This window comes from Rattus norvegicus, chromosome 7, assembly GCF_021556685.1.
Source record: "Rattus norvegicus strain SHRSP/BbbUtx chromosome 7, alternate assembly SHRSP_T2T, whole genome shotgun sequence".
Classification (NCBI taxonomy): domain Eukaryota; kingdom Metazoa; phylum Chordata; class Mammalia; order Rodentia; family Muridae; genus Rattus; species Rattus norvegicus.
The window spans coordinates 117595063-117614002 of NC_141540.1; the positions used below are offsets into that span (position 1 = coordinate 117595063).

Sequence of the window (18940 nt, forward strand, 5' to 3'; positions counted from 1 at the left end):
AGACAAGAGTCTTTGCAAACTGTACAGTAAGATTTGAGACAGAGTGCCCAGGGATGAGTCTGCCCCACTTGAGCGGGAAGAATTACTCCATGATACTAACCCAGAAGAGCACTTGAGAGGGGTATGTTTTGGGATATCTCATTATTGTTCACAGGAAACCTAGTTGTTAGCAAAATACACGAGTTTAGAAGGATACTGCCTTAGTCAGATGCAGTGCAGTGTGTCCTGTAGAGATGTGGTTTGGGTGTGCCTCTAAAAGCCTCCACAGATAAGACACTAACGAATGGAAAGACCCTGCCTGTTTTAAGGCAAGTTGTTTGGGAGATGTCTTTGCTCTCGGACCCAAGGCAAAGTCAAGTGGATGGCCTCAGATGGGTGAAATCGTTGGCCCCTACTGACTTGGCTTGGAGCCCCCACCACTATGGTGACATTGTTCAGCCCGCCAAAGGGGGCTAGAGGGGAGGGGCTAGAGATGACTTTTATAGCCATTGGCCCTTTGAGAGCGCTCTCTCTCTCTCTCTCTCTCTCTCTCTCTCTCTCTTTCTCTCTCAACCACAGACACACTTTAATAACCACAGTTTGCACTGGTCACAGGCCACAGGTGAGTACATTACTTTGACACTTAAACTTGGCTACAATTGTCTAGAATATGTACACTGTGTTGGATTTTGAGTACAGGTAGTGACTGCTCTAGAATAAAGCTATTTCCCCAAGTCACAAGTCACTTTTGAGGTTTGGTTCTTAAATAGAGAAGAAGATTGAAAGCGCTGAAATGAACACTTTTTTTTTCCATCTTAAAGGGGAAACAGAGGAAACTGTGCTTCACCCCTGCAATTTTAACACTGCCTTCTATCTTCTGCAATCCTAAAGTCATTTCAGAGGTTCTGCGTGCCCTCAGAGGCATCAAAGCCATAAACATGCGCTCACTAATCTACCCCTGATGCTTTGCCTAAGAAGTTGGCATTTCCATCTTCTGCATCTTTCTGCTGGAACCACGGTTTAGAATTAGGTCCTTGATGTTGATAAGCATCCAGAAGGTGACAGATTCCAGGAATGTCACTAGGGAAGTTTGGTGGAAGCTCCTCCCTCGATCTCGGGGTGGACACAAAGCCAGGACAGTCTTTGAGTAACCTGTATGTGGTGGGGCTGGCATTGATTTTCTGCGGCACACTGCAGGACTCGAATTTGTTAGCCAGAGTGACATTGTTTCCAAACAGGCAGTATCGGGGCATCTTCACTCCGACAACCGCAGCAAACCCTGACCCAGAGTGCAGTCCAATTCCCATCTGCTCCGCTCCGCTGACTGCTCCGAGCTCTGTCTTTTCATTGGCCCTTGATTTTGGCTTGGAAGAAGCTCAGAGTAAGAGATAAGGATTTGTTCTTTGTTCTTTGGGCTTGCAAGAACACAGGTGAAAAAGGATTTGAGGAAAGAGAGCAAAGGTTCTCTTGGGTTTGGAGGAGCTCAAGGTAGATTAGCTCAGGAGTATGCCACAGCCAGGAAGGAGATTTCTAAAAAGCTAGCAGTTTAGTTGAAGAATAGATAGGCTTGTAAATAGATATTTTGTATATAGCTAAGAAAATAAAAATTACCTCACTGATCTAGCAGGTTTGTTTTTTGGTTTTTTTTTTTTTATTTTACCTCAGTTCTCTTCTTCCCTGTCTTTATTGGTGTAAGTATTGAATAATTTAAATGAATAAACATTACAGGGGTAGGAGCAAGCTGATCTTTGTGAACTCAAGGTCCTTTTGATCTACATCAGAGGTTCTCAACCTCCCTACTCCCTAATGCTTCAACCCTTTAATAGAGCTCTTCATATTGTGGTGACCTCCCCCAACCACAGAATTATTTTGTTAGTACTTCACAACTGTAATTTTGCTACTGTTACGAATCATAATGTAAATATCTGATCTGTGACTCCCAAAAGAGGTTCAGACTCACAGGTTGAGAACCACTGGTCTTCAAAGTGAGTTTCAGGCCAGCCAAACCTACAGAGTGAGACTTCACCAAGGGGGGGGGGGGACTGGAGACTCAGAGCAGCAAGGCATCCAGTTTATTTCATGAACATGCAAAGTGGGCACCAGCTTAGAATGACAGGCATGGTGAGACAGCACAGAAAATGGTTTATAAACCTGATGCGCATAAAAAGTATGCCCCGGGGGTTGGGGATTTAGCTCAGTGGTAGAGCGCTTGCCTAGCAAGCGCAAGGCCCTGGGTTCGGTCCCTAGCTCCGAAAAAAAAAAAGAAAAAAGAAAAAGAAGTATGCCCCGGTTATTTTTGAGTGACCAGGAGGGAAATGAGAACTTCACACATGCATATAAAGTTCATCCCTGCAGCTGCAATTCCCTTACCAACCCCTCCACCACCACCACTACTCCCTCCCCATTTCACGTGCTCCTTTGTCTCTTTTTTTTTAAGCACTGAGCCCACCTAACTGTCCTGGAACTCACTCTGTAGACCAGGCTAGCCTCGACCTCAGAGATCCACCGGTCTCCCTCCTGAACACTGGGATTAAAGGTGTGCACGGTCACCAGCCAGCAAGGGGGTTACAGTCTTACTGAGCATCGAAGCCTTACCTTCTCTCCCTTTCTTATGTTTGTCTTTTACTCAGTAAAATCACCTGTTGACTCATTTGTACGATTGACATCCTGTTCATTTTAAAGCTTGCCCTCTTCTGAGATAAGATTAGAAATTGCTCTCCTGTTTTTTAATAAAGCATGCTTTCTATTACACTGACCTCCCTGACACGCATAATTAAGGATCATCGCCCCATCTCGGGATCTGCAAGGTACCTTTTGCCAAGTAAAGTGGGTGTTCCTAACTCCTGTAATTCAGAGCTAGCTGTCTTTGCAACTGTGATTCAGTCCCTGGCACTCCACATGAAGGGCAGATTGGAACACTGCCCAGCCACACAAATCCCTGGGAAAACGCAGGAGTCTTGCTTACCTAGGACCTGAAGCACAACTGTTAAGGTTTACCACTGCTGTGAACAGACACCATGACCAAGGCGACTCTGATAACAACATTTAACTGGGGCTGGCTTACAGGTTTCGACCATTATCATCACGGTGGGAAGCATGGTGCACCTCAGTGCCCAGGCAAGCACGACGCACGGGGAGCTGAGAGCTCAATACCCTGTTCTGAAGACAAGCAGGAGAAGACTGACTTCCGGGAAGCTAGGTGAAGGCTCCCACAGCCCATCTCCACAGTGACACATTCACTCCAACAAGGCCACACCTCCTAACAATGCCACTCCCTGGGCCAAGCATATTCAAACCACCGTAACCACCTTTTGCCGTCTGTGGGGGAAAACACCAACTTGTGCTGTCCCAGGTAGAACTTCTAGCTTCCTAAACACTGGGAAGACACCACAAAGTGACATCAGAAACCATAGACTGAGAAGGAAGTGAACCTCACACTGCTGATCTGGGCAGAACTAAATCAGAAACTAAAAAAATGAACAAGCCCAAGAACCTGGCCAGTCATAATGCAAAGTTGCAGCAAGATACCTAAAATTCCCAGTTTTCAACAGAAAACGGTGATTCATACAAAGCGGCAGGATACTGGGCTCCTGTACCAGAAAACAATAGTTACTGCCTGTGTAGGGGCCCAGAGTCCGGACTCAGCAAAGTGTCAAAGTATTACTTATGCAGAGGTTCAGGAACAATGGGATGCGGTGGCAAGAATGGCGGCCTTGTACTACTGTGTTAGCTTTCTATCACTGTCAAATAGACATTGCGGGTGGAACGGACTCGGAGTCAGTCAGGATGTGGGGACAGAAACAGGAGGGATCAGATCAGGCGAAGATGACAGGAGAGATTCCCCCTGGATGAGCTAGAATCCTAGTGTAATGGAAACTCCCAGGAATCTGTGACACCTAGTAATGGGGGATACGGAGCCTGAACCGGCCACCTCCTGTAACCAGGTAAGACTTCCAATGGGAGGACTGGGACACCAACCCAGCCACAAAAGCTTCAACCTACAATTCATCCTGCCTACAAGATGGGCTGGGGCAAAAGTGTCACAGAAATCTTGGGAGTGGCTAACCAATGCCTGCTCCAGCTTGAAACCCATGCCGTGAGAGGGAGCCCACCCGTGACACTGCTCAGAGGGCCCAGAACCAAAGGCTGGAGAGCCAGAGCCCTACCTAGGAGAGAACCATACATGGCAAAAAGAAAAAAAAGTCAATGGAAAGATTCTGCTGTACGCATAGGTTGGTGCCTAGCCCGTTTGTCACCAGAGACGCTTCACCCAGCAGTTGGTACACGCAGATGAGGAGACCCACAGTCAAACATTAGGCAGAGCCTGGGGGATCCTGAGGACATGGAGGGGACGAAGAATTGCAAGAACCAGTGGAGTCAAGGACATCAGAAAAACCCACAGAATCACCTAACCTGGGCCCAGAGGGGCTCACAGAGACTGAACTGCCATTGAGGGAAGCTGTGTGGGAGCGACCTAGGCGCTCTGCACCCGTGTTACAGTTGTGTAGCTTGATCTCCTTGTGGGGCTCCTAACAGTGGGAGCAGGAGCCGTCTCTGACTCTGTGGCCTGTTTGGGGGACCCTATTCCTCTACAGGGTTGCCTTGTCCAGCCTTCACAGGAGAGGAGGTGGCTGGTTGGTATCCATGAGAGGCTCGCCCTTTTCTGAAGAGAAATGGAGAAGGGGTGCATGGGGAGGGGCAGAGAGGAAGGAAAGGACTGGGGGAGAGGTGACTGCGGGTCAGTCAGGATGTAAAATAATCTTCTAAAGGTATATACCAAACTATCTGCCAGGTGCCAGTCTCTTCCAGGATGGACACTGTCTGCCCGGTGTGTGTGGGGCAAGGCATCTGCACTGCCCAAGGGAACTGGGACTCTAGGGCCACCAGGCTATCTGTGAAATGAAAGGATCAACTCTTTCCGGGTTAGGACCCGGGCAGAGAGATCATATAGCCATTGTTTTTAATTATTAAAAAGCTGTTTTGCCTGCTGTGGGAGCAAATGCCTTTAGTCCCAGCACTTAGGAGACAAATCGTGGCGGATCTCTGTGAATTCAAAACTAGCCTAGTCTACAAATCAAGTTCTTGACTGGTCAGGGCCATTAAAGTGAGACCCTGTCTCGAAGTAACAACAAAAAACAAAACCGTCTTAGGGTTTTACTGCTGTGAACAGACACCATGACTGAGGCAACTCTTATAAGGACACCGTTTAACTAGATCTGGCTCACTGGTTCAGAGGTTCAGTCATTATCATTAAGGTGGGAACATGGCAGCATCCAGGCAGGCATGGTGCAGGAGGAGCTGAGAGCTCTACATCTTCATCTGAGGGTTGCTAGCAGAATGCTGGCTTCCCCGCAGCTAAGTGAGGGTCTTAAAGCCCACGCCCAAAGAGACACACCCACTCCAACAGGGCCACACCTTCTAATAGTGTCACTCCCTGGGCCGGACAAGAAAATTTGAGACAAGGTTTCAAATAGCCCGTGCTGAATTTGAATTCACTAAGTAGCCAACGATGGCCTTGAGCTTCTGTTCCTTGGGCAGGGAACCTTGGGCAGAGCATGGGGTCCAGCTTTGGGAGGTTAAATGGGCAGCACTCAGTTTGGGTTCAAGGAAACAGTCACTGATTGAGGAACTGCTACTCTGGCGGTTCTGGTGTGGAAATAGCGCTTAGAAACACAGCTGCCTCTGTCTGAGGCCTGTTAGAACTCGAAGAGCTGATGACTTGTCTAGTGGGTATCGGTAATTCAAGAAGAATGGAGAATTAGTCATGAACGAGAAACCGAGAAGGCCGTTAAATCACCTAACTGGTATGTACAATACGTGAAAGAAATCTATTACCAGGTTTGTTCCAAGTTCACAAACCCCTAGGAATTTACAGCATATTTGATCTGTAAGAGCTGTATCTGGACTCAACTTATCTAAACCCCCCCGCTTTTTTCTTAGATTCATTTCTTAAATATTCATTTATCTTATGTGCATATATGTTCTGGGCAAGTATGAAATGTGCACCATGTGGATGCCAAGTTCCCAGGCAGGCCAGAGGAGGATGTTGGACTACTTAGAGCTAAAGGCGAAGATGGTTGTGAGACACCATGTGGTTCTGGGATCCAAACCCAGGTCCTCTGCAAGAACAAGTATTCTTTTTTTTTTTCTTTTCTTTTCTTTTCTTTTTTTTTTTTTTTCGGAGCTGGGGACCGAACCCAGGGCCTTGCGCTTGCTAGGCAAGCGCTCTACCACTGAGCTAAATCCCCAACCCAAGAACAAGTATTCTTTACCAGTGAGCTACCTCTCCAGCCCCAAACTTCACTGTTGTCATGCTTCTGCACGCGCGTACACACACACCACACACATACACACACACCCCACACACACACCACACACACACAACACACACACAAACACACACACACAACACACACACACACAACACACACAGAACCATGCACACTTTTTGTGCACACACACTACACTGCCGGACATACAACAACTTAGATCTGAGGATATTATAAATTGCAGTGTTTAACTGTGACACAAACTTCCCTGAAACTCTTTCTGGGAACATACTGTAAAGTTTTAGTTTTTATGACTTTAGTTATAGGAATATAATACCTAATTACAGAAAAGAAGCATTTTAGTATTTTGCTATCACCATCCCTCGGCCTGGAAGCGCAGATTACTCTATCTTTGGCTTGGACTGTGTTAGGATGTTTAATTTTATTTATTTTTTCCTATTTCAATTACGTGTGGTATATTTGTGTGTGTGTGCATCTCTGTGGGTTCATGTGCACATGTCTACATGTCTGTACATATGTGTGGAGACCATAGGTCAATGTCAGAAATCTTTTTTTTTAAGTTTTATTTATTTTATGTATAAAAGTAGTAGTGTACTGTCGCTGTCTTCAGACACACCAGAAGAGGGCATCAGATCCCATTACAGATGGCTGTGAGCACCACGGGGTTGCTGGGATTTGAACTCAGGACCCCTAGAAGGGCAGTCAGTGCTCTTAACCGCTGAGCCATCTCTCCAGCCCCAGAAATCATCTGATTGCTCTTCTGCTTCATTTATGGGGGCAGAGCTTCATAGGGGCTCTCAATTAAACCCAGAGTTCAGCAACACAGCTAGTCTTGCTGGCTGCTCTAAGGAGTCCCTTGTCTCCTCCAGGGTAGGATTTCAGGTAGGCTGCCACACTCAACCAACACTTATAGATTTCTTGGGATCTGCCCTGCCCCTGCAACAAGTACTTAATACCTAAGCCAGTATCTCCTCAACCCAGGATTGCTCTGTGTGTGTGTGTGTGTGTGTGTGTGTGTGTGTGTGTGTGTGTGTACACGCGCGCGCACGCGCGCATGTGAAGAGGGCTTTCAGGAGTCTGTTCTCTCATGGCTTCTACCCTCCAGGTCACAGGGATTGAACTCAGGTCATCACTCCTGGCAACAAGAGAAATGAAGAAACATTTCCCATAAGCCATCTCGCTCCCTCCCCCCACCCCCCCACCCCCCCACCCCGAGATCCCAAGCACCCACAACGAGCTCATTCATTTCGTGTGTGTGTGAGTGTGGTGGCTGTGTGGCACTTAAAGGACAAGCTGCAGTCGTCACCTCTCTCACCTGTCTCTCTTCAGTATGGATCCCAGGAATTGGACTGGGGTTGCCAGAGTTGCTGTAAAATACCTGCTACTCCATCCTGCCTGCCCACCCAGGAGGCTTAAGTTTAAACCGTTTGAGTTGCTGGTTTGAGCTTCATAAAAGTTTGTTAAATGAATGTAGGCCTGGGATGAGGGGAACATTTTCAATAATTCCTGAAATGGCCCCACACATAGTTCTGTTATTTTTTTATTATATGTTTATTCAAAGTAGCATTCTCAGCATTGTAAGTTGTAAAATCAAAACATCAATCAACTCTGAAAAGCACTACACGCTGTAGTGTCAGAGTCATGGGGCAGCTCTTTATGTTAAAAGAAGCAAGCACATCCATCTAACTAACATACAAATGTGCTTTATCTTTAGTGAGCCGTTAGACTGGTCCTAAAGAGACGTGGGGATTAGAGCTCCTGCTCCTGCACAGAAAGTCGCTCTCCCAAGTTTAGTCCCCAGCACCCTCGCTGCTGTGACTCTCAGCAATCTGTGACTCCAGCTCCAGGGGTCTGATGGCCTCTTTTCTGGACTCCCATGTAACCTACACTCACGTGCACATACCCAGATATACACACAATAAGCAAGGAATAACAGTGGGCTGGTATGGTGCGTGCCTGTAATTTCAGCACTGGAGAGGCAGATGGATCTCTGAGTTTGAGGCCAGTTTGCTCTCTACAGAGAGTTCCAGACCATCTGGGACTCTATGGTAAGATCCTGTCTCATGGAGCTTCTACTGCTGCCGAGTCTTTTTAAAACCACAAATTGTCAAACTAGGTTATGGGGAATGGATGAAGTCAGAGTAAACGTGTGTTGCTGAGTGAAGCCCAGCCATGTCAAGGACCCCAGTACCTCAGACCATGGGAAACAGCAAGGCCTTTCCTGGTCCATGTGCAGAGTCTTCCTCCAACGACTGCAGCCTGAGACTGCTTCCCCCTACAGAGCTCCCCTACAGAGATTGGCTAACCTTCATTTGGCTTTATATACTAAATGCCCTGAGTGTCTGATGGAGGTTTGCCCCATCAGAGTACATGCCCTACCCGGTCCCAGCGTTTCTGTTTGAGTCTGTTTCTTCACTTCCTGTCAGTCCAGTCAGGTCAACCCTAAAGACAAGCAGGTCCCAGCAATACAAACACCAAATAATTGCTTTAAAATAAAATGTCCTTTTAATGAGTTTATCAATACTGCAAGATCAGCAAGTGCTCTTAATCCTGTGCCAGCCCAATCCCATAACCATCTCAAAAATTCTGGAGTTAGGTACAATGGCACACACTTATCACCTCGGCCGTTATCATCAGAATTTCAAGATAGGGTCCTCCAAGATCCAGGAAGCATCAGTGGAGAGGGGCTGGAGAGACAAAAGAGCTGAAGGATGGGAGGAGCACAATGAAACACTGTCCTCTGGATGTGACATGGCCGTTGCGTCATGACCACACAGCACTTACAGCTATGACACACAACCCGCGTGCCCACAAACAGTATAAACTACCTGGGAAGAAGGGTGTTAGTGTGTAGGGAAGAAATGAGGGTTAATGGGGTGTATGATCATGATACATTGTATCAACTGTACAAAATTAACAAAAAAATGAATATTAAGGTCACCAGGGCTACAGCGTGAGGAAAAGTTACTTTATATATGTAGAAGGTGATATCATGAAAGTATTATCTTTGGGGTTTGGGCACATCTAAAAAAAGCTAGGGGAACTTGGTACAGTTAATTACATCAGGCAGTTAGATGACTGTTTTGTTTTCTTTTTACAATAAAGTATTTAGCAACTTTAAACATTTCACTGCATGCCGGACTGTTTTCTCACTTTATTTGCTTACTTCTGGATCTACAGCTTCGTAACCCTGCTTTTAGAGGGTCTGGTGAAAAAAGGAACCGACCCAGAGAGAGGGCCTAAGATTACTCTTCAAAATGCAAAGTTGCTGGTGTCTGGGCATGCGGTCTTGGGGGGATGCCCATCATGCCCTGATGAGAATGGCTTGCTGTGACTCAACTGTCTGTTCAAACAAATACATCCCATGCTAAACAGTAGCTTTCCTTCTGGGAGTTGGATTTTGAGCGTCTGCCCAGCAGAGCGTGCCTACACAGCAGTATACTAGAACCCCATCTCCGAGTCTCCGCGGCCTCCCTGGCAGACAGCATCTCAGCACACGCTGTCCCAGCGTGTTGCAGGGGAAATGACGTGTGTGCATCTGCGAGGACCTGGCTTCTTCTGATTTCACCTCATGAACTCTTCCCCTTGGCTGACTTCCATTTCAGTCCTTCCTTCGTGTTACATCCTCTAAGCCACGAATATAATTATACCCCGAGTTCTGAGTCCTCTCAGGAAATTGCATCCCTAACATGGCCCTCAAATTTGTATAAGTATTAGGTCCCATGATGAACTGAGAATATTGGTTTCTTTAGGGACTCGGTTATGTTGTGGGAATATGTTTTTGTTTTAATCCCGCATGTGGGATATGAGGTTGCTTCAGATTGTCCACAGCCACCATGATTGTCTCGTGCTCTAGGAGGGTTGTGACTTTTGCCAGCTGCAGATAGTTTACGTTTGGAATTCCGGGGACTCTTGAGAGGGAATAAATGTGAGAGCCCTGAAAGGGGCTGGCAGCTGCTGCTTGCTGCTCCTCCTGCTGCTGCCGGTCCCCGTTGGTGCATTTGCTGGTTTTGCTATTGCTTGGTTGCTGGATGCCCTAGGAACTAGGTGCCACTAATCAGCAAACAATAGCTTAAAGAGCTCTATGCACTCTTTCTCCTCTAACCTTCTTTCTCTCCTACCTAGTTTTGGAGGGGGCGGGGTTTGGAAGGGATTGTGGAATAAAGGTAGGAAAGATAGAAGAACACAGTAAATTAGCTAAAACATACACCTACACCACAATGCCTAATTCTAAGAGTCAATTTGGTTGGATTAAGAAAAACCAAGAAGCTGGGCAGTGGTGGCACAGGCCTCTTTAGTCCTGGCACTTGGGAGGTAGGTCTGTGAGTTTGAGGCCAGCCTGGTCTTCAGAGCAAGTTCTAAGACACGCAGGGCTACATGAAGAAACCCTGTCACAAAAAGAAAAGAAAAGAAAAGAAAAGAAGAGAAAAGAAAAGAAAAGAAAAGAAAAGAAAAGAGAAAAGAAAAGAACAAACACCTAGCTCAGGGTCTAAAGAGATGACAGTTAAAAGTATTGCTGCTGGGCTGGAGAGATGGCTCTGTGGTTAAGAGCCTCAGAGATCCTGGGTTCACATAGTGGCTCACAACCATCTGTAATGAGATCTGATGCCCTCTTCTGGTGTGTCTGAAGACAGCGGCAGTATACTCACATAAATAAGTAAATACTTTTTTTTAAAAAAAAAAAACACTAAAAAAAAAGTGTTGCTGCTCATGTTTGGTGGCCATAACTGTCGTAGCTCCAGCTCCAAGGAATCCAATACCCTCGTCTGGCCTTTATGAGTACCCCAGACACCAGGGTATGCACCACACACACACACAGACACACACACACACACACACACTCACACTCACACACAGACACACACACTCACACACAGACACACACTCACACACACAGACACACACACTCACACACACAGTCACACACACTCACACACACAGACACACAGACACACAGACACACACACACACTCACACTCACACACAGACACACACACACTCACACACACAGACACACACTCACACACACAGACACACACACACTCACACAGACACACACACTCACACAGACAGACACACACAGACACACACAGTCACACTCACACACATACTCACACACTCACACGGGGGGAGGGAGGTAGAGAGATAACATTTGTTTAAAAAACTTTACGAAAAAGGATCTAAGTCACGAGAGAGGCACACTTTGAGGAGTGTCTCTGATGACCATTTCCAGAAGGGGATTACTGAGGAATGACAACTCACCATGAAATGGGTACACTGCCCCATGGGCTGGGCCTCCACACTGAAAAGGAGGGGGTGGGGAGGGTTAAAAGAAGACGCCAAATGAGCTCAAGCAGTTTTGTTTCTGATTTTTGACCACCAAATCATGGAAAGTCCCAGCCTCTGTGAACTCCATCACTCCTTCCTGCCATGGTGGGTGCTAACCTCTCAAACTGAGTCAATCAAAGCCGTCCTCCCAAAATCTTGTCAGGAAATTGATCAAAAACCAAAAACAAAGGAAACTGATAAGGTCCCTGAATCTGAGATCTGTCCTGGTTCTGCAACTAGAGAATGGGCCAGAGGAGTCAGAGGCAGTGGTCTCAGACCTTGAACCTGATGCTGCCAGGTTGAAGTCCTTCTTCCTAAAAGGTGGAAGGACACTCTTTTTTTTTTTTTTTTTAAGATTTATTTATTTATTTCATGCATGTGGGTACACTGTCGCTGTCTTCAGACACACCAGAAGAGGGCATCGGATCTCATTACAGACGGTTGTGAGCCACCATATGGTTGCTGGGAATTGAACTCAGGACCTCTGGAAGAGCAGTCAGTGCTCTTAACTGCTGAGCCATCTCTCCAGCCCAAGGACACTTTTATTAGGAGGCATGGTGAAGACTCTGTGGAGCTGGAGGCTGCAGTGGCCACCAACTTCCTTCCTCAGGCTGAAGACCAGCTTTATTCTGGCTATCCTAAATGGCTGAGGCTGTCACCACACAATGTGGTAGAAGGACCTTCGGATTTCCTGAGGCAATTTCGTAAAATAAGCAATACTCAAGATAAACAACCCCAACCTAACAAGGATGGCAGGGGCTCAGGCTACCCTGGTAGAAAGACCTGCTCCACATTGAAGCAGCTGCTGAGGGTCCAGCACGGAGGATGGCTCACCCAAGCTGCATCAGCAGGGCCTGGCTCTCTTACTAACTGGTGTCCAGCTGTCATGAAAATACCACCTCTGTGAGGGGGGATGTTGAGAGTGCTAGGATTGGGATCTTCGTGGTAGACCATTTGTCCAGCCCAACACAGTACGTCCAGCCTACCTGCTTCTTGAGGTTAAATGTTGACAGTCCTCTCATGGACTTGTGGGGGGATCTATGCACCCCCCGTACTGGGTGTGTGTGTGTGTGTGTGTGTGTGTGTGTGTGCGCGTGTGTGTGTTGAGATCCTTGGGACCCACCCATCCTCTCCTCTCGGTATTCTATACACTAAGCTCACTGCTTTAACTCTTATCGTTGGATAGACATACATTTTCTTATGCACTAAATGGGCTGGGTGGTGGGGGAGGGGTGGCAGGGGAAAAGGGTGAGCTCCTTGCTAAGAACAATGATCACTAAGAAACAAACACAGGGAGAGGTGCTGGGGCAGGGATGAGGGTATCCCTCTTTTCCTTTCTATTGTACTGGACTGAGGTGAGAGACTGGAATACACCGAGCTAGAAATGCAGGAGTAACATAACTGGTAGGTGACAGTCCCTCTACATGCTCCAGTTCCCTAGAGTCTTTAGGGACAGAGAGTTGATAAAAAGCTGCTATGTCCTTCCAAGACATAAGACAGCTTTGAGTTACTTCTAGACTTTTTTCTTTTTACATTTTATTTATCCGGGGAAATGGGGGTGTGCCTGCCACAGTGTAGGCATAGAGATCATTAGACCACAACTTCTGTGATGATGATGATGATGATGAAGAGGAAGAAGAGGAGAAGGAGGAGTTCTCTCCACATATGGGTCCTGGTGTTTTTATTTGTTTGTTTGTTTGTTTTGAGACAATGTTTCTCTGCATAGCCCTGGGTGTCCTGGAACTCTCTGTAGAGCAGGCTGGCCTTGAACTCAGAGATCAGCCTGCTCCCACTTTCCAAGTGCTAGGATTAAAGGCTTGAGCCACCTCAGTTGGCTGGTGTGATGTTCTAACTCTCCTAATCCTTCAGAACGGAATGTCCCTTCCCTTCAGGACACCTGTCATGTTCTATGTCACACTCATCTCTCCAGAGCCAACGCTTCTGAATAGTCTCCTCCATAGGGGCCTCCTCACTGCCGTCTGTGACAATGGTGCTGTAACTCTCCTCATGAAGCTCATTGGAGAGCAATTCCGTCTCAGTGTCCTCTCTGCGAATCTGTGTTATCTTTTATCAATGACAACAACAGAAGGTCAGCAAGATCATCAAGCTGGTAAAGGCACTAGCCGCCAAGCCTGGCAACCTAAGTTCCAGGACCCACATAAAGATGGTGTGAAAGGACTGACAAGGTGCCTTCAGACCTCCACCTGCAACCACTAGCACGAATAGCTAACTTTTTTTTTTAAACTGTCAGTGGAATACTAAGCACCCAGACGCAGGAGAATCTCTGAGAGTTCTACGCCAGCTGGGGTGTAATGAGAATTCTGAAATGTTGGTTTAAAAACACAGAAATATAAGCGTTTGTTTTCTTTTTAACCCCAGGTGTGGGATGTGGGGCTGCTTCAGACTGTCCACAGCAGCTGACTGTGATTTGCCTGGTGCTCTGCGGAGGCGTGGTTTTGCCAGCTGCAGATAGTTTCTGTGATTGTGTGACTTTGGAATTCTGGGAACTTTTCAGAGAGTATAAAAATGCGAAAGCTCCAATCGACGGGGGTGGCTGCTGCTTGTTGGTAGTTGTACTCAAAGAAGAAACTGAAAGGAAGAAACTAGATTCAAAGATCTCCCACACCCTCCTCCTTCCTGTCCCTTCCTCTCCTATCTAGTGACAGGAGGTAAAACCGGGAGGGATAAACGACTGGGAAAAGAACCCACAAAGTAGCTAAGACCCGCTACACTGAGGCTGCATAGTAAGATCTTATTTTAAAACACACCACAAGGGTTGGGGATTTAGCTCAGTGGTAGAGCGCTTGCCTAGGAAGCGCAAGGCCCTGGGTTCGGTCCCCAGCTCCGAAAAAAAGAAAAAAAAAACAAAAAAACAAAAAAAAAAAAAAACACCACAAACAAACCACCACAAAATTATTTATTCTGGGTGAGAAAATAAGACAACATACTCAGAATCAAGACTCACAAGCCCTCCACAATGAATAGCATTCCTTAATTATCTGCTCCTACAATACACAGGGTTGTTAAAGAGGACTCAGTGGGACTATAATCTGCTCTATCTACCCCACAGGTATGAAGCAAACAATAAAAATATACCTCCAAGCTAGGTGTCACGGTCCCACCTATAATCATTATAAGAGCACTAGGGAGGCTCTGGTAGGAAGATTGCTAGTTTGAGGCCAACCTGAAATACATATCAAGATTTTCAAAAAGCAACAGCAACCAGGTGATATCGCACATGCCTCAGATCCCAGCACTCTGGGCAGAGATAGGCAGATCTGTGATCTCAAGGCCAGCATGGTTTACAGAAGGAGTTCCAGGACAACAAAGGCTACAAAAAGAAACCCTGTCTCCAAAAACAAGCAAACCAAACAACAGCAAAAAAGGGCCCATCACCAACAAACACAACAAAATCTCAGGACTATGTATTTCATATTCTGAGTGAAAACACTCCCAAATGTATACTAAGTGACCGAATCTTTAAAAATAATCAGAACTCCAAAACCTACTATACAGGTGCATATAGACAACCGCAGGCGCTTTGTGCTTGCATCCAGGCTATAGAGAAAACTTACTGGCCAAGGTAAGGGAGGGAAACTTATGGATTTAACCAAGCAAATGAAAAAGAAAAAAGAAAAACTAAACTAATACTGAGCCACAAAGATAATAATCACGTGTATGTGGAACAAAAAATTGTGCTTGGCTAAACTGACCACTGTAAAAACCACACGGACGAAAGACGAAAAAAAGAGAAGGACCAGATTCCAGCACTCACAGTGGCTGCCCCCTTCTAACCTCCGCAGCACTGAGCACACACGTGACGAAAAGACATACAAGCAGGTATGCTTGTTCAATACATTCGTACAATAAAAATAGATATACAGTTTTTTAAAGGGCCAAAAAAAAATAGTCTCCGCTGGGACCAGCGCCTCCGACAAACCGAGGACGTCCGGAAAGAGAAGTTTGTCTTCAAGGCGTACCTACTTCAACAACCGAGGAGAAGCTGCAAAAACCAGCTCGGCTCGGGCCTTTGATTTCCCGGAACCGAACGACGTGACTCGTACATTCAGCAGGCCGGGGAAGCTACGAGCCTTGCACCGGAAAGGGACTAGTTTACCGGAAGTTATAGCTCTCCGAGACTGAAAAGGAAACGGACCGGCGGAAGTCGTAGTCGCGGAAGCCCAGGTCATCTAAGGGGTCGTGCTCTCGGAGGCGGAGCGAGGACTGCGCAACATGGCCGGGCTGGAGCTCCTGTCCGATCAGGGTTACCGGATAGACGGTCGCCGCGCGGGGGAGCTGCGCAAGATTCAGGCGCGGATGGGCGTGTTTGCGCAGGCCGATGGCTCGGCTTATATCGAGCAGGGCAACACCAAGGCACTGGCGGTGGTCTACGGGCCTCACGAGGCGAGTAAGCGGCAGGGATTGGGGGCTCGTGGCCGCACGACGAGGAAGTAGACCTTACAGCTTAACTCCTCTACCTATGCAGCAGTATACTAAAATCCCATCTTTGAATTTCTGGGGTCCTCCCTGGCAGAAAGCATCTCAACACACGTTGTCCCACCGTGTTGTAGGGGAAATGATGTGCGTGCATCTGCGAGGACCTGGCTTCTTCTGATTTCACCTCACGAGCTCTTTCCCTTGGTTAACTTCCATTTCAATCCTTCCTTTGTGTTACATCCACTAAGCCATGAATATAATTATACCCCGAGTTCTGAGTCCTCTCGGGGAATTGCATCCCTAACATGGCCCTCAAATTTGTATAAGTATTAGGTCCCATGATGAACTGAGAATATTGGTTTCTTTAAGAACCCAGTTATGTTATGTGATTATGTTTTTGTTTTAATCCCACGGGTGGGATATGGGGCTGCTTCAGATTGTCCACAACTACTATGATTGTCTCATGCAGGGACTGGGGGCTCATGGCTGCACATCGTGGGAGTGGACATGAGTCTTACTGCTTAACTCCTCCGTCTCAGTGGGCCTCTTTTCTCCTGGGCTGCCCTCTTCATCTCTGAGGTGCCTCATACATCCTGGCAAAGCTACACTCAGTCCCTGTTCTTTCAGTCCAGTGTTTTGACATCTTGTCCGGAAAAGGCCTCCCAGGCTATTTCTGCCCCTGCTACATCGATTTTCCTCAGTCTTCCATGTCTCTTGTCTCTCTACTGGAATGTAAACTCCCAAGACAGAGACATTATAAATTGCCTGCCTTTGCTGCTTTGTCTCAGTGGTGTAGCAAGGCCGGCAAACATGCACATTTTAAGGGTTTTTTTGTTTGTTTGTTATTTGTTTATTATATATAAGTACACTGTCACTGTCTTTTAGACACACCAGAATGGCATCAGATCCCATTACAGATGGTTGTGAGCCACCATGTGGTCGCTGGGATTTGAACTCAGGACCTCTGGAAGAGCAGTCAGTGCTCTTAACCAATGAGCCCACATTTTAAGGTTTGCTAGCAATTTGCTCAGCTTTCTAGGTGGAAGCCAGGTCAGGTCTAGAACACATTAGGCCAGACTACTGGTAGACCGAGGGACAGTAGATCAAATAAAGTTGAGGGGTTAACCAAGGAGATGAGGACCCAGGGCTTTGAAGGTCGGGGAAATTGAGATTTTCTTTTACATGTAATGAGAAGCTTCTGGAAGGTAAGTAAAATATTAGTGTGTGGGTGACACAGTCAAATCACATGTTTGTAAACATGGTGACCACGATGGGAATGATTTAGGAAGAAATGGAGCAACTAAAGAACAAAGGGTTTTTTTTTGCGGAAGGTGACAGTGGTGCGGCTTAGACCGAAGTGTAGCCCTAAACCGCCTGCCATGGTTTGGAACCAAAGTAGCTGCTGCTTTCTGAAGCACTTTAGAAAGAAGAGGAGGAAGGCTGAGCCATCGAGTGTGACCCAGGAGGTAGGCGGCCCTGGCTCATTCCTTCTTTTTTCCTCCAGATCCGGGGCTCCCGGTCACGGGCTCTGCCTGACCGGGCTCTAGTGAACTGTCAGTACAGTTCAGCAACCTTCAGCACAGGTGAGCGCAAGCGAAGGCCTCATGGAGACCGGAAGTCTTGTGAGATGGGGCTGCAGCTACGCCAGACCTTCGAGGCAGCTATCCTCACACAGCTGCACCCACGTTCTCAGATAGACATTTATGTGCAGGTGAGCCTCAAACCACTCCCCCGGGGCGGGGCTTAAGGGGATGAGGTCTGCCTGAGATGCTGGAGGATGAGATGTCTGATGTCCTGATGCCCCCTGCAGGTGCTACAAGCAGACGGTGGGACCTATGCAGCATGTGTGAATGCAGCCACGCTAGCAGTGATGGATGCTGGGATACCCATGCGGGACTTTGTGTGTGCATGTTCGGCTGGTTTTGTGGATGGCACAGCACTAGCGGACCTCAGTCACGTGGAGGAAGCAGCTGGCGGGCCCCAGCTAGCCCTGGCCCTGCTGCCAGCCTCTGGCCAGATTGCACTGCTTGAGATGGATTCGAGGTTGCATGAAGACCACTTGGAGCAGGTGCTCGAGGCTGCTGCCCAGGCAGCCCGGGATGTGCACACTCTGCTGGATCGTGTTGTCCGGCAGCATGTGCAGGAGGCCTCTATCTTACTGGGGGACTGAGGCCAACCCCCCATATCCAGAATAAAGGCCTGTTCCTCTCCTGAACACACTGTAATGTACAGCACTTCAAAGCAGCTCAGGGCCCTACATAGCAGTTTGTACTGCAGTCCCTAAGTGGAGAGAACACTTGTGCTAGGAAGAGCAAGAGTGCTCATGCTGTGCCTGCCCAGATATCAGGGTCCACAAAGACCACCAGGGGTCTGGATTTGTATGCAAAAGCAAAGCCTTTATTCACACTTAAGCTTGGACCCTCAGAATCCTCCAAGCATCAGATTTGTGCTGAGACCTTGAACCTCATTTAGGCAAGGTTTTTATACTAGTTTGAGCAGGGAACGGGGGTCTCCAGCATAGCGATTGCCTTACTTAGCAAGGGTTGAGCAGGGAGGGGGTCTCCAGCCTGTCAGTTGCCTTATTTGGCAAGGGGTATCTTGGTGCACAAGGATTGGTCAATGATGAGCAATTTATCTGTAACCTTTGGAATTTTAGACACTTTCCCTCTATTTCTCTGATTGGCTCTAGCCCAGGGCAGTTTCTTCCTGGATTGTTTATGATATTTCTATTAATCGCAGTTCAAACAAGGGACAAGCAGGCTCAAAATGGAGTCCGCTTTCTCCCATCACTTGTGTTCCTCACTCATGCCCTCAGACTAAGGAATGTGCCTTGCTTACACAACTCTTCAGAGACATGAGTGCAAGGCTGAGGTGGCTATGTGTGCTCATCAAGAGATGTAAGGTTA

The 18940-nt window shown here is 47.3% G+C and overlaps 2 protein-coding genes across 11 annotated transcripts in view; one reads left to right on the forward strand and one right to left on the reverse strand.

Moving 5' to 3' along the window:
• The window catches only part of Oplah (5-oxoprolinase (ATP-hydrolysing)), a 40316-nt gene that overhangs the window by 20601 nt on the left and 775 nt on the right, over positions 1-18940 (reverse strand). For 2 of the 10 annotated variants that reach the window (XM_087555379.1, XM_087555378.1), the window contains exon 1: positions 2945-3161. The exons of the other annotated variants lie outside the window; for them this stretch is intronic. In XM_087555379.1, the coding sequence (XP_087411505.1) occupies positions 2945-3024 (80 nt within the window). In that variant the 5' untranslated portion in view covers positions 3025-3161. Of the gene's footprint in view, positions 1-2944; positions 3162-18940 lie in introns of those variants that run through there. 10 annotated transcript variants of the gene reach the window in all.
• Positions 15793-18534, forward strand: Exosc4 (exosome component 4). The gene is made up of 3 exons (NM_001134860.1): positions 15793-16001; positions 17539-17745; positions 17845-18534. The coding sequence occupies exons 1-3, from the start codon at positions 15831-15833 to the stop codon at positions 18202-18204; spliced, it is 738 nt and encodes a 245-aa protein (NP_001128332.1). The 5' UTR covers positions 15793-15830; the 3' UTR covers positions 18205-18534.

Bases quoted from the DNA above. Each gene is read 5' to 3' on its own strand.
- Exosc4 (NM_001134860.1), top strand. From the start codon at position 15,831: ATGGCCGGGCTGGAGCTCCTGTCCGATCAGGGTTACCGGATAGACGGT. The intron at 16,002-17,538 runs GCGAGTAAGCGG...TTTTTCCTCCAG, and splicing joins TGGTCTACGGGCCTCACGAG to ATCCGGGGCTCCCGGTCACG. The intron at 17,746-17,844 runs GTGAGCCTCAAA...TGCCCCCTGCAG, and splicing joins AGATAGACATTTATGTGCAG to GTGCTACAAGCAGACGGTGG.